Source organism: Cavia porcellus, unplaced genomic scaffold, assembly GCF_034190915.1.
Source record: "Cavia porcellus strain 051 isolate PalLab524CR breed Dunkin Hartley unplaced genomic scaffold, mCavPor4.1 scaffold_7, whole genome shotgun sequence".
In the NCBI taxonomy this organism is placed as follows: domain Eukaryota; kingdom Metazoa; phylum Chordata; class Mammalia; order Rodentia; family Caviidae; genus Cavia; species Cavia porcellus.
In genome coordinates this window covers 21,002,608-21,017,614 of record NW_026947490.1, presented here as the reverse complement: position 1 = coordinate 21,017,614, position 15,007 = coordinate 21,002,608, and the positions used below count along the sequence as shown (strand labels likewise).

Sequence of the window (15,007 nt, the reverse complement as noted above, 5' to 3'; positions counted from 1 at the left end):
CATGACTTCATGTTTGCCATGCTGGAAGTACTCTTTATCATGGAAATATCTTATTTCTCTGTCAATTTTGAAAGACAATTTTGCAGGACACATTACTCTGTGATAGAAATAGTTTTCTTTTAGGGCTTGAAACACTTCCCTCCAAACTCTCAGCCCTTAAGGTTTGTGTTGAGAAATCTTGTAATTTTAATGAGTTTACTTTGTAAGGGATTCATTGCTTTTTCTAACTACTTTTAAGATTCAGTTCTTGTGTTAGGGCTTCTGGAGGTTTGACTATGATATGCCATGGAGAAGTTTTTTTTTTTTTTTGTACTGGGTATTGTACTCACAAACAAACACTTGCTGGGCAGGCACTTGTGCCACTGAACTAAATCTCCAGCCCGTATGGAGACATTCTTTTCTGATTATCACTATGTGGGATTCTACAAGCCTCATTGATCTGCCTGCTAAATTCTTTTCCTTTGTTTAGAGTTTTCTGCTATTATTTCAGTAAACAGGTTGTTAAAATTAATTTCATTGGTACTGTTTTGATGTACTTGATGATCACAATTTTCATAGGAAATTTGTTTTATCTTGATTTTTCTTTACTTCCACACTCCAGTCCCCTCCCTTCAACTTTTCTTATCCTCTTTACTTACAAAAGCTTCGTTTCCATTTCCCTTCTCTTAATTTCCTTTTCCCTTTCTTCCCTTTCCCTACTCCCTTCACTTCCCATTTGAATTTTTTCTTTCTATTTCCCAATACTTATCATCCATTTTCATCCTTATTTATGCTTTTGTTTTCTCATACAAGAGAAATAATATGATATTTAAACATGTGTTTTTGATTTATTTCGCTTAAAATTATGGTCTCAAGGTGCATCTGTTTACCTAAAAATGTCCCAAGTAAACAGGTTCTTATGCCATCTGTGCTTCTTCTGCAGTCATGCCCAGGATGAACATGTAGAGCTGAGACTGAACAACCAGCTTCAATGTCAGTGGCCTGTGCCACCAGAGATTTATCCTCTCTGCATGAGGGTGACAGGTCACCCTTATATAATCAGAATATACATTTGATATGAATATTTCAGTAGTGATTCCTATTTTTTCCTGCTCAGATGTTGTGAATCCCAAATGGCATTGAACAATATTAATTTGGAGAAACATTCTCTCAAAGCACCTCGACATGGAGGTGCTTTGGAGAGCACCTCGACATGGTTAACTGTGGTTTTTTATGAGTCCACCATTATTCAGTTGCTTGATATATGTGATGCTTCTCTCCACGCTGCAGCTGGATCAGGGCCCATTCTACTTTCCATCAAGCCCTCCCACAAGGAGGTCCCTATCTTCCACCTGGTGTGGAAGAAGTCTCCAGGAGCTGTCCGCTAAACACACATATGAAACAACTCCACAGGCTGTGGGCAGGTTACTGACAATGGCAGAGACAGGGCAGGCACAGTCCTGCCTTCTCTCAGCTCCCAACCTAGTAAGGCTCACAGAGGGAAACTGATCAAAATCTGTACACATTTACACTGCCAAGGAAAAAACTGCTATGGCTGCTGCCATGCAGACCCATGAGGAGTCCATGAGAAGGTCTGTTGCCAACATTCTCATTCCTTTGGAGTAGTAAATCTTTGTTTAGAAAGTGCGTGGGTCCATGTTTCCATTGCTCTGCTCACATGTTGTCCTTCTTCTTCCTTTAGTCATCCACCTGCCACTTCTTGATGTAGGTGCTTTTGGCCATACCTCTGTCCACACCAGAAGCCAGAGTCACTGAGCTGCTCCAAGAAGTTCCCTCCGTGGACAAATTGTGCTTGTTCCTCCAGAAGTTCTTGTTCCACAAGTCCCTGACCTGAGTACAGGTGACTACTGAAGAACCTGTGATAAACTGCAGGCTGACAGTGAGCAGATGGTCTGTCACTCACCACGGAAGTCACAGAAGAGCAGGCAGCTGTGAAGTTTGACAGGGAAGTAAGGAAATGGGTCCATTTGGGCCTCTGGAGCAGGGAGGTGAGGGAGTCTCAGGCAGGAACACAGAGGCTGGGACCTGCTTTCATAAACAACAACAAGGTCATCCTAGCTCTGCTATACTGAGAGAGCAGCAGACCAAGATGGACTGGGGACTGGGTGGTGAAACGAAGTGTGTTCTGTGTGTTTTCCTGTCAGGGAAATGGTGAGAAATAGGACTGAACAATTCTTTCATAGTGGTTTTCTTGTGCCTTCATTCCTGCAGTGAATTTCCCTATACAAGGTCAGTGTGGATCTAAGGCTGGGGTCTGGACACAGGCTGTTGGTCTGAGGCAGCCTGTGGTGTCCTCTGATGTCCAAGGAAGGACAAGACGTATAGGGTGCTCCTGCACACTGAAGCTTCAGATGTATAGAGACACTAGCTTCTCACCTGAGACTCTGTTCAGACACATTTAGTGATGTTATTATGCTGAGTGACTGCCATTGTCTTAAAATTTGCATGGAGCTGGATGCCCCAGGGCCATAATTGAAAAACTCCAGGTCCAGAACACAAGCAGCTGTTGAGGAGAGAGTCACAGGTTCATGTGGTGAGAACTTGAAGGACTCTGGAGAGCTCAGTGCCAGCTGTCAGAGGCTGAGGCTGTGTGAAGGGGTGATGAAGGTGACCCAGCACAGGCATGGTGGTTTCCAACAGGGCTCAGAGGAACTGTGTTACTGCTCACATGGATGTACAAAAGATGTACACACATCCAAGATACATGAGAATTCATGAGCACATATGTAGCCTTTACTCTGGGGATGCGAGTGTTTTGAGTTTGTGGCCTTCAAAGACCTGGATGCACAGGAGATAAATCCCTGGAATGACAGGGCTGGATATGTAGGAGTAGAACTGCTTCAAAGAGTGCACGGAAGAAGATGGGAATGAGGAAGATGTGGCAGTGAGGCTTGGCTAGAGGAGCTGACAGAGTAGCCCAGGTCCTCACCTTTCAGGGGCTTTTCACCTTTCTTTCAAGCAATAAAGTGAAAACCTTTCTTGCAGCCTCTTCTCATCTGAGTCTCTGCTGCAGGACCTAAGAACCAGGGGTTGTGATGTGCTGTCCACAGTGCTGAGCAACCACGACCTATTGAAGGGCTGCTGAGTTGTGAGCTCTCAGTGCTAGCAGCTGAGAAGGATCACCAGGGAGAAGGAGGGCAGGTGCTGAGCATGGTGCACTTCCACTCTATCTTCTTCTCTTGAGAGCTTGAGAGTGCTTGTGGGTGCCACTGCAGGAACTGACAGAGTCTGGTCAACTGAATTCGGGTGCCAGCATTTATATTTTTTGAAAGAAACGACAAAATGGCTTTGAGAAAAGTAAATTCTCTTCAGTGTCATGTCTGTCCTCCATAGAATCTGTGTATGGGTGCCATGGTAAAGGTCACTTCACAGGTTTCATTAAATATCAGTTCAAGAGATCCTTGGTTTTATCCATGTGGGTCCCACCTAATCAATCACAAGGCACTTTCTTGATAAGTGAGGCAGTAGGAGTGTTGGAAGAGCAGCAGGAAATTGGAGCACGGAACCAGCAAAGAGGGCCACAAATGGCCAGGCTTAGCCACGCTAAGAGTCTGGAATGTCAGAGTCTGGCATCCTAGGTTGACACTCCCTTGGGCATAAGAAGCAGTTTCTGTGGGAAATTATGAAGCTGTATCTCCTCTGTGGTTGATCTCGCAGTAAACATTCATGTCAGAGATTAGTAATTCCTGTGAAAAGAAGCAAGAAGAACCCTGAGCTTTGGGTCCTTCTTAGAACAGAGCAGAGCCTCTCAGGTCTCAGGGTAGGCTCTGGGCTGCTCTGTGTCCACACCTGGCTATCCTCAGTAGGTTTCTGTTCCAAGGTTCCTCCCTCCCTCTGTTCATCAAACTTTGACCCTATTGTTACTGTTTTTTCCCTCCAAAAATGATTGAAAATCTCAGCTAGATTGCATGTGGGGACAATTCCTGGGGCACTGCTGATTTTGTGGGAGCAAAGCATTTATCAGCCACACTCACCTCATAGATAGGAACGGTTTCCTTGGAATCAGGGAGGTTGACCTGTTATGGGAGAGAGAACTGAGGTCAGAGGACAGGGGGGAAGGTACAGAGGCTATGGAAGAAGTGAGCAGGTGCTGGACTCAGCCTGAGATGTTTTGGTGTCTTAGAGGCCAGAGCTTTCACCCCTGTATCTGCGCTACCCATTTCCCCTCAGAAGCAAGCATCTCAGTCCCACCTGAGGTGACACTATCCCTGTTCTGCATGTTTTCAGCCTTATAAACTAGGACCACCCACTGGTGCCCCCAACCCTAACAATGCTCTTGTCACACTCCAGGATCTCCTCTGAGCAATGAAGGTACCCAGGGTAACCTCTGGAGAGGCTGAGGATGTTCCTTCCAGTGAAGATGACTCCACTTCTTTCCAGGGTTGGGCTGACCTTGTCCTGACCATTGGGAGAGGCTGCTCTGTGCTCTGCTAGAATTGACACAGCCCCTGCCCTGAGTCTGCATGGACCCCTGTGTGACGGGTGAGGGGACAGACCTACCTGGCTTGTGAAACTGTTGCAAAAATCGGGGCCTGAAACATAGACAGGGGTTATTAGAAGGGTGCCAGGAGTTTCCCACAGTTTCCCACAGAAACTGCTTCTTATGCCCAAGGGAGTGTCAACCTAGGATGCCAGACTCTGACATTCCAGACTCTTAGCGTGGCTAAGCTTGGCCATTTGTGGCCCTCTTTGCGGGTTCCGTGCTCCCATTTCCTGCTGCTCTTCCAACACTCTTACCTGTCTCACTTATCAATCCTCCCCACAGGAGGATTGGGGATCTTCAGTTCTCAGGGCATCAGAGTGAGTTCCAAGACAAAACCCTTAAGATGTTTTGGAACAAGTGAGCAATGGAAGAGGTGAAGAGATATCCACAGCTCAAGAAACCATTGTCTGGCTGAATTTATACCTGAGAGCTTCTATGCTGATGTTGGAAGCCGCTGAGCTCGTGATCATTCATACGTGTGGAGTCCTAAGCGCAAGTGCCTGAGCAGGAGTCCCCTAATGTCTCCCTGTGCCTGAGAAAGGCCCTGAAGGCATGGCTGGAGAGGAACAGGTGTTACGGCTCCAAGGACACAGGGAATCAGAAGTGAGCTAGTCAATAAAGGGGCCTTGTAGAACAAGTGTATAAATAAATGCATTGCAGTGGTTGAGCGATCTCTTCCTCATATTAGGAGGAAGGGCCCCACCTGGCCCCAGAGTCCCATCTCTATCTTTATTTTTTCTTCATCCTCTCATTGTCTACTTCCCTTGAAGCCTCAATATGTTGATCATTTAATGAGAAGCCTAGAATCTCCAGGGAAAGGATCTGACTAAAGTAGAGGTGACTGCAGAAGTGGTCTCTATGGGATGAACTTGCGGGTTTCCAGCCATACCCACAAGACGGTACACTCACTGGAGGTTGACACAGGTTGCCAGTGCTCTCCGAGGTCATGCTGCATGCTGGGCCTAGGAAAGGTCAGACTTACACATGAGAATGCAGGGAGAGGCCACAGCTTTAGGGTCAAATATAGGTCATGGAGTGGCCCTATTTTCTAAATTGAGAGTGGAGACTCCTTTCTCCATTTGTTCTATGACAGGTGGGAAACCCAGAAGAGGGAAGGCTGAGCAAAGGCTTTTGACTCCTCTGGCCTGCTTTGGGCCAGAATGGAGGCCTCTCAGGCAGAGGCAGGCCAAAGAAAACCTCTATCCAGGGACCTAGGAAAGCAATTCAGCGTGCAGAAAAGGAATCAAGTTGGTCACTTCAGGTGGAAGTCACTGCATTCTGGGTTTCATACTCATAGGGTTCTGTGTAATTCCCTGAATTGAAGGGCCCAGGCCCTGGGAGGAAAGCAGAGTGCACTGGGTTTCTCCAGAGAGTAACAGTCATCTTGATTCTCTTCAGCTTCAATATCCTTGCTGTGGACACAGCCTGTGCTCTGGCTAGGAGGTGTTGAAATGGGACAGTGGTCTTGTCCTCTCTCTATCTACCTGGCAGGAGTCTTCAAGGACACTCCAGAGCATGCTGATCCTCTAAGGTCCAGCACTCCCATCTCATATACTTGGCTCAGTGACCCTCACATCGCCTGTCCAGGATCCTTCACTCATCCTATATGACTTTGGCCATGACCAGCCTCAGACACTGAGCTGTGACCCTTTCCTGGGTGGGATAACCAAGTAACCTAGAGGAGGTGCCAGGTTCTGAGCACTGACCACCTCTCAAACAGGCTGTAGGGTTGCTGTATGGGAACCACAGCACAGAGAAGAGCCACAACCCCAGATTTGCTGACGTTAGAAATGGAGAAACTGTTAAGCAAGTAGCCAGGGTCAGAGCTGGGGAGGAAGGAGCCAGGTGGATAGAGAGGGAATGGTTCCTGGGAAGCCAGGAACCTGAGAGCCAAAACTAGAGGAGGGGTCTCCTTCCTCATGTCCTGGGTTAGCCTGGGGGTGGGATGAGATGGGGAGCGATCTCGGTACCTTCTAATCCTTTTGAGGAGCAGGAAACACCCCAGGGCAACAGCAAGAGCTACCACCACAAGCACCCCAGACACTATACCAGCAAAGGCACCTGCAGGGGCACCCAGGATCTTTCCTTCTGCTGAAAGGAAAAGAGAAAGGGAGTGAAGGATCAAGTGTGCTACCAGGAGGAGAGTGCTGTGTACGGTAGGGCCTGTGAGGGTTGTCAAATACGACACTCAGATCCCTTTGTGGTTTGTTGTGTAATCGCCAAGTCCTCAGGACTCTGTGGCTGTTGCCTCCTTTTCTGTTTTGAAACCTTAAAGTTTTCTAACCTTACACTCTCCCACCCAATCTATAGTTTGTTGTTCTCATGTTTTTAATGCCTCCACCTCTGTTTCTTTTCTCCATAACATGACTGTCTTAGAGGGCTGGCTCTTCCCAGTGGGTGCAGGGATGATTATCACCAAGTTCAGACTCTGTAGCTGTTGCCTCATTTTCTGTTTTGAAATCCTGAAGTTCTCTAACCTTTACACTCTCCCACCCAGAGTCTGCACTTCATCCTTCTCATGTTCTTCAATTCTACCTCTCCGTCTCTTTTCCCATCACATGACAGTCTTAGAGGCCCAACCCTACACAGCTGGTGCATGACTGATTAATAATAGTGATAGTGCATGACAGAATTCAGGGCCTTCTATGGGCCAGGTTGGAAATTCCTTACTTATATCTCCTCTGATGTCTCCATTCCCAAGACAAGAGGCTGTCACCGCATGGTGCAGACTTGGAACCTGATGGATCAATTCTTCAGTGAGCTAATTAGCATCAAAGAAGCTGGAGGTGATACAATGAAATGCTAACCCCATTCTTGATTGCTCAGGTATTAAGAAAGCTCATCAAAATAATATTAGTTGTTATAGCGTAAATTGAGCCTTGATTCTGTCCAGGACCCTGTGCTGATGGCTTCAGTCTCCTGAACCCAATAAGCATCCACACAATAAAGTTAAGATCTAGGCTTTTTGTTATAATTTAACCGATGAGATCACTGAGGGAAACACCTGATACAGACCAGAAGAATGATAATGACAAGGTTATCTAATTTCCACATCCCTATCACATGCTTTCCAGGTTCTAAAGCATCTATCCTGTTATGTTTGATACCTTGTAAGAACTGGAGCAGTTTATAAGTTTAACTGAGAGACTTGGCAAGTAGCCAGGATCCATAATTTGTAAACATCCTCATCCTGTGTAAGAGGAGGTTAAGGAGATATTGTGAGTGCTACACCTGCTCTGGAGCTGGGATTGGCTTGTGTACAATATAAGGGAGGAAAAGAGGCATGTTCTTCCTCATTTTTGCTCTGCTTGCTTTTGCTGGCTGCTGCCTTAAAGTGTTACCCCAGTGCCACACCACCCTGAATTGGAGCCAGCTGATTATGGATTGAAACCTCCACAAACTGTGAACTAAATAAACCTTTCCTTTCTTCATTTTGGGTATCAGGTGTTCTGTCTCAGAAATGAGAGACAAGTAAACAAGACATACCCCATTCTAATTGCTTGTATCATTTGATGACACTGCCTATAAAATGTATCAGGGAAACAGTACGAGATATTGAGGGGCACTCACAGATCATGGCCAGCCTGAGGGGGTCACTCCTGCTGGAACTGACTGGGTTGGAGGCCTCACACTGATACTCCCCAACATCTTCTCTCTTAACAGGGTCGATGGTGAGGATGCTGCCGTCCTGGGAGAGATTCATCCTCTCTGAGGGCTGCAGACTCCGGTTTTCGAAGATCCACTTGAAGGAGATGCCAGTGTCATCTGAGAGGCAGGTCAAGACCACAGAACCATTTTCTGCAACTGTCATGTTGCTGGCAGAGATGGAGGGTGGTGACACTAGCTCTGCGGACAGAGGAGGGAACTGACTGAGCATGGGCTGGGGCCTAGCTGTGTCCTTTCCTTGGATATTCAGACAAGTCTCTGGGTCACTGTGAGTGCTGTGAGGTGGCTCAGAGGACAGCTCTCCCTCTCCATGGAGGTTGCTTGCCTTGGTTCAGGTGACAGTAAGGAGCAAGCTATCCCTCCCTCTGAACCCAGTGCACGCAGGGAGGCCCATCAGCTTCCCTGGACCTCTCTGAAGGATCCATTTTAGGAACCTGTGCTCAGTCCACCTTTCCAGAAATCTCAATGGAAGGCTGAGAATTTTTCCCATTGACCATTTTTTTTTAATTTGAGAAAATAAATGTGAAGTGTGTGTGTGTGTGTGTGTGTGTGTGTGTGTGGCACTCTTTGCTGAGGAAGTTTTGGCTGAGCAAAAGAGCAAAAATCAAGACAAAAGACCACCCTGGAAAAGGCATAGTATGCTATTGTGAGGGAAAGCCACCATAGTCTCCTACTGATTTTTGTACAATATTTTGCCAGTGCTTTCCATGACAGAAAAAAGTGATGCCCTTCTAGGGTAAAGCATATTCTAGTTGGAAACAGACTTTTATTCCCTGACCTGTGTATTAAATACCACAGTGAAGGAAATCAGCAGAGATAAATGGTCACAGTGTTCCCAAAAGGATGGCATCATTCTGTGCAAATATAGCAGTTTGGCCCTGTCCTTCCCTGAATGCAGGACTGCTCAGTGATGCTCCCATGTCTCCATGTATGTGGCACTCACTGCTCTCCATGGTGTACCACCTGCAGTTGTGTCCTCAGCATCAGACAACTGGGACTTCAGAGGCAGGACCCAGCTCAGAGGCAACTGCCCCAAGGTGCACTTTTTCATTTCCTTGCATGCCTGGGAGGCTCAGATGCCCACTGGGGACATTACTTAACAGACTGAGGACAGGCCACCCAGATCTCTTTTCCACCTGTCCTGTCCCACCCCAGAGAGGGTCAGGGCAGAGCCAGTCTGTGGGTGAGTCTGGAACAGAGCTGGAGCAGAGCTCTGAGCCACTGTTCCCTGTCCAAGAGGGATTTCTTCCTCTCATTGGAGAAAAAACAGTGCAAAGGTGTTTCCAAGCCCTGTGGGTTCCTTATAGCTCATGGAAGAGGTTAAAGAAAGCAGAGATGACAGAAGGAGGGAGTTAGTAATTGAAAGAAGCTACTTGACCTCAAGGACCCCAACAATTTTGTAAATCTCTGCCCATTCCATGGGTCTTTCTTGGAAGAAGAGAACCATCTCTCCACATTCCAGGCTGAACTCCAGCTCAGCCATGAGTACTCAGGGAAGCAAGGAGGACATTTTTGGAGATGGGGAAGAATTCTCAAAGGAGGATGCAGATTTGCTTGTGTCTGCAGATACAGGCTAGGAAGTGACTTCTTTCCCGCCATTTCCAACCAAAACACTGCTCCAGAGCTTGGTACTGTCACTCCAGGCCAGTGACTGTAATATCCTTGACTGTGCTCCTACTGAGGCCAGTGGCAGGGTTAGAGATGAGACAAGTGTAAGATCCACTAGCATTTGCCGAGATGTTTGGAGTAGAAAGCTCCTTTGTGGATTGCAAGCCAAGAGTACGGTGCAGGTGGGTTAGAGGCTGCATGGAAGGACAGGTTGAGGTTTGTCCCTGGATGGAAATGTGACTTGGGGCAATATGATGGGGCCATCTGGGCCATCTGTAGGAAACAGAATAAAACCACATGTGACTTCATCAGAGGGAAGAGGGAGCTCCTGGCTTGTAGAAGGCTGATTATCCTTGGGAGACACAGCACAACCTTGGTTTTAAACAGTGCCAACCAGATGAGAAGGCACAGCTCAGTGACAGAGCACCTGCCTAGGGTGCATCAGGCTCTGGTTCCATCCCCAGTACTACGTACACAGAAAAAAGTCCCGGTCGTATCCCTCTGTGCGGGTTGAGCCTGAGTCATCCCCCTGTTTTTACATATCAGGTGGTAAAGTGAATCTCTACAGACAGGAGATGCCCCTGTCCTCCTGTTCTGGGCTGAAGGTCAGGCCAGCCTGGATGGCAAGGTCGGGATGGTATGGCCAGCCCACCTGTCCACAGGTGATGCCTGTTTTGTAGACTTGAGAGAGAAACTGAGTGGGCTGGCCTCTGCCTCTGGCCCTGCCTGCTGGGTGGTTAGCAGGGACCACAGCAGAATATGAGTTACGCACATGAAATGTTCAGGATGAGTAGGTCACTTCAGGTGGAAGGCACTGCATTATGGGTTTTACACTCATAGGATCCTGTGTCATTCCTTGTGACAGTGAATAAAGTAATGCCATCAGACAGTTTCAGCCTATCACCTTCTTGAAGGCTCTGGCCATTTATCCACCACAGGTAGGTTGTGTCCTGAGTCTTGGGTTCACATGTCAGTGCTACGGCTTCCTCACCCTCCACAGGGTTGGAGGTGATGACTGTAATGTAGGGTTTGGGTAAGATCACTATGCAGAAAAACAGAAGATCGCCTTGTGTGGTACTTTGATGTGGGCAAAGGCATTTTCCACCAGAGTGGAGCTCTCTCACCTCTCAGGCAACTTGTGTCCTTAAAGGACTGGACAAAAGTGCATCTCACAGGCAGGTGCATGAGGACCTGAGAACTCAGAGGACATTAAGGCCACCTACATTTTGTCTGAGAAGCACACAGGCCTTTTCACGTGGGAACCAAGCTGCAGTGTTTGGTCATGGACAGACCCCTAGTGCCTCTCCTGTCCTCACTGCCAGCCAGTGAGACCGGTTTACCTTGGGTCATGTGTGTGCTGAGACCCTTTAGCTGCAGAGACCTCTGCTACTCAGCCTGGGGTGTTTCATCTGGGGCTTTGTTTTGCAAGACTGTGCTTGAGTTGGGTCATGATGGGACCTGCCATTTAGCTTAAACCCCACAGCCTGGACTGAGTATGTTTGTGTGCAGAAATCACACAAAGGGGAGCAACACCAAGCCTGGCATTCAGCCCAGCTGAATCAGCTTCTTGTTCTTGGTGTTTAATGTCCCTCTTCCCAATGTAGGTGAAAATGAGGACCCTGTGGGCTTTTTGAGAATCTGGCCCTCAGGAGCCTTATGGGCATTGAAAGATTTGGACAGCAATTTTAGATGTTAAAGCTTTAGACAGCAATTTTAGATGTTAAAGCTGGGAAATTTTTCATTTCTATCCTTAGATCTAAGTCCAATTACTGAACAAAATATTTCTCTAAGAGAACCAAAGGATCTTAGACCAAGCTCTGAAGACTTTGTGGATCACATTTGAATCAAACATGTTTCCTGAAGTCAGTTTGAAATTAGCCACTCCCTGATGAGGAGTCCTGTGAGCCTTGTTGGGTGGACAGACCTAGTCAGAGGGCAAGTCTGAGACATCCTTAGTATAAAATGAGGGATAGCAACTTCCCAGAAGTGACACTTATTAGTAATATTAGCAGTCTAAATTCCCAGTTGCATCTGAAAATGAGTCAAAGTAGTCAGGAGCCCAACTAGGCATGTAAAATCTTTGTGTCTTTTCTGTTGACCCCAGGAATCACCATTAAAGTTTTATTAAATTCTTCCAGATTAGACAGAGACTAACTAAAATGCCGATGGCCGATGCATCTCACCAGGCTACAGTAACCGCCTGTGATGATGGTGTCTTCATGGGGAAACCCGTGTGAGTGACCCAGGCATCAAACCCTTCAAATAGTGCTTGTCAGTATAGCATCCTCTGCAGGAGATGCTGGGAGAACTCTGAAGGGATGTGAGCCCCACAGGGGGAGTAGGATGGCATCCGGAGTCAGATGGGTAGAACAAGCCTGGGGCTTTGGACCGGGGGTCAGAGGCAGATTTGTATTTTTTTTGTGCCTTTGTCTCCCCATTCTAGGATACCTGGGAAATAGTATCTGGTTTGATATCTTGTTGGTAAATTAATCTGAAATACTCACAGTTACCTGCCCTTGGCATAGAGTAGTTGCCTAAATGAGCAGCATATGTTACTTGCCTCCACACAGAATAAATTGGAACAGTTCCCAGTGAACAGGGAACTTCCAGGAGTCTAATACTCTTCTGTTCTTCACCTTGGACACACTGAGTTTCCTGTGGATTCTCTGAGTCAGTCAACTTAGCTATGGCCTAAGGCACCTGTTCATCTGTGCTATCTATGCCACATGGCAGGAGAGAGAATTTCCCAGGTGACCTTACTGAGATGTGTCTCTTGGGGTTGTGCACTGGCTGTGCTAGGGACCAGCCCTAGGAAAGTATGAGATTCAGACAGCCAGTGAGTTATTGCTCCCCATCATCCCTATACAGTGGATCCAAGTCTCACCCTGAGCACTTGCTCTCCAGTACCACTGAGCATGAGGAGCTTGGGCAGGGGACTGAAGAGTCCCCTCAGGTCATACCCTAACCACCTTCCTCAGAGTCCCTCTCAGGGTCATGTATATAGTAAGGAGATGGTAGGCTGGATTGAGAGGATCTTTCTGTCCCTCAAGTTACTCCATCCAACTCTCCTTCCTTCTGCTGGGTGGATTCAGGTAGAGGATTCCACTCCATTGAAGGTAATCTCCACTGTATGTGTTCTGCACTATGGGATCAAAGCTCAACATGGGGATGTAATGTGGCAGAGTGGGGGCACCATCCCATCCCACACCCACAGGTCATTGAGAATAACTCACGGTGTACATGGAACTGTCCAGATGCTTCTTCATTCTGCAAAGTAGACTTTATGGCTTGTAGGGTGTAGAATCCTGTGTCCTGTTGGGTGACCTTCTGGATCAGCAGGGAGCCATTGGGATATATAGTCTCTCGATGACTGTATGCAGGCCCTGGTCTAGTGACATTAGTGGATACCAAATATGCTGCAATGTGACTGTTGGAATCAACCTTTTCCCTTTTGTACCACCTATAACCTATAATGTTCTCTGGCAAATTGTGGACAAGTAGAAGAACATCTGCCCCTTCAACAGCATCAAAAGGCACCGATTTAATAGTCATTTGGGCATTGTGGAGTGGGCTCCAGAAGGTCAAAAGAGAGACTAGAAGAGACAGACAGAGAAAAAATCATCAATACTGGAAACTCCGTTGGATGGAGAGATGGAGCCCTGAGTCCTGAGATGTTTTCATTGCTTAGTGTGACTGCTGCAAGCATGTATGTGTCTCTTACTAGGCTGAGGTCAGCAGTGGGACTTCACTCCTTCCTTGCCCCTGAACTTGTCATTCCCTGTTTGGAGCACTGTGCCCCAGGGGTCTGCATGACTCACCACTCACAGCCCAGCCCTCAAGTCCCGCTCACATTCAGGGTAGCCTTCACTGACCTGTCACAGAGACCTAGTTTTTTAATTCCTTGTCTTTTCCTGCTTTTTTCTCTCTGTACCTCTTGTGAAGACCTGACTTCCCTTTCTATATGTCCTTGCTGATCATTTTTCCTCCTTCTAGGACAAGAGCTCTGTGATTCTGTGGGAGCCCAAGCTCTGGAATAGCCTCAGATACCTGTGAATGAACAAGTGATGCTCTGAGAGCCCTGTGTGCCCCAGGGGTTTGTTTGCAGTTTCTGGTAGGGATGGGTAAGTACAACCCTTCATACCCCAGGTGTGATTTTCTTTGAAATCACCCTGATGTTATTGTTAACATCAATATTAAAAAGATAGTGACCTGACAGGTGTTGTGGCAGATGTTCTTAGTGCCAGCATTTGGGAGACTAAGACAGGTTCAAGGTCATCCTAGGATACATAGCAAGACACTGTCTTAAAATAAAATAAAATAAAATAAAACAGAAGGAAAGAAAAAATATGGTGACCAATGATTAACTTATAACAGAAAAATGCAACTTTTCCTCCTCCTTTTTTAGTTTCCAACCGCTGAAAGGTTCCTGTTACTCAGGCTTCCGTTTCTCTTTTGTGTCCTCTCCCTTCCTGTTCCAAACAGAAACCTCTGTCCACTCCAAGTTCTGTCTTCCTCAGGGAACCCGGCCAGTCTATGTATTTCTCCTCCCATGACTGTCCCCTCTCACCTGTAAGTAGGAGCCCCTGCCAGGGAACAAATCCTCTGTGGGAAGTGGCTGTGCGGGGTGCCATGGTCTGTGCTGCCTGCTCTGTCCTCTGTAGAGAAGAGCTTCAGCTCCACACAGGCTCCCAAGCAGGCGGCTAGAGAGGGTCAGCTCTGCTGTGCTGTCTCTGTCTGAGCTGAGCCTCCTCCCAGGGCAAGGGCACACCCCAGGATCATGTGACTTGGGGGTGGAGTCTGTGTCTAGGGAAACCTGGCTCTCTCCTACCCTTTGAGTCCTGTCTTCCCTGTCTGTTCCACTTCTCTGTGGTATGTTTCTGTACTGCAGAGCATACTTCAAGGACAATGCTGTTGGTGACTCTCACCTAAGAGGGAGAAGTAGGTCACCCTCTGCACTGTCCTGGCCTTGGGGCTGCCCACAACGCAGAGAGATCCTGGGGTTCCTAAATCCAGGGCCGTGCTTCCCTTTGGGACAAAAAATCCAGCTGGGTACACAGTCTGTTTATGTGTGCTCTGGGGAGGTAAAATTTACTTTTAGGAGGAAGATGACATAGATGACTCTAGGTGATAGACAAGGAAGGGACAAGTTAAGTGATGAGTGGGGGGGGGGACTTACCCTGTGTCTCTGGCGTCCCCAGTTAGTCTCTGATCAGATGTTTTAGGAGGAGATGAATCCCTGGGTGGGCAGGG

At 47.4% G+C, this 15,007-nt stretch overlaps 1 protein-coding gene across 5 annotated transcripts; it reads right to left on the bottom strand.

Moving 5' to 3' along the window:
- Positions 1-802: 802 nt before the first annotated feature.
- Positions 803-14,512, bottom strand: LOC100730804 (carcinoembryonic antigen-related cell adhesion molecule 21-like). Of its 5 annotated transcripts, XM_013146844.2 has the most exons (8): positions 14,325-14,512; positions 12,991-13,350; positions 8,054-8,329; positions 6,454-6,574; positions 5,393-5,445; positions 4,501-4,532; positions 3,975-4,016; positions 803-3,686 (listed from the first exon to the last, which is right to left on the bottom strand). In XM_013146844.2, exons 1-8 carry the CDS (start codon positions 14,386-14,388, stop codon positions 3,621-3,623), a joined length of 1,014 nt encoding a protein of 337 aa, XP_013002298.1. In that variant the 5' UTR covers positions 14,389-14,512; the 3' UTR covers positions 803-3,620. The 5 variants fall into 5 exon arrangements, 3 of the variants coding, with proteins under 3 accessions (XP_013002298.1, XP_023418563.1, XP_023418562.1); XM_023562795.2 differs by lacking the exon at positions 6,454-6,574; XM_023562794.2 differs by lacking the exons at positions 5,393-5,445; positions 6,454-6,574.
- Between the last annotated feature and the right edge of the window lie 495 nt (positions 14,513-15,007).

Excerpts from the sequence above, each read along its gene's own strand:
- LOC100730804 (XM_013146844.2), bottom strand. The coding sequence starts at position 14,388 with ATGGCACCCCGCACAGCCACTTCCCACAGAGGATTTGTTCCCTGGCAG. Across the intron at positions 6,575-8,053 it reads CCTCAGGCTGGCCATGATCT|CAGAAGGAAAGATCCTGGGT; the intron begins GTGAGTGCCCCT and ends TTTTCCTTTCAG. Across the intron at positions 4,017-4,500 it reads GCAACAGTTTCACAAGCCAG|GTCAACCTCCCTGATTCCAA; the intron begins GTAGGTCTGTCC and ends CTCCCATAACAG.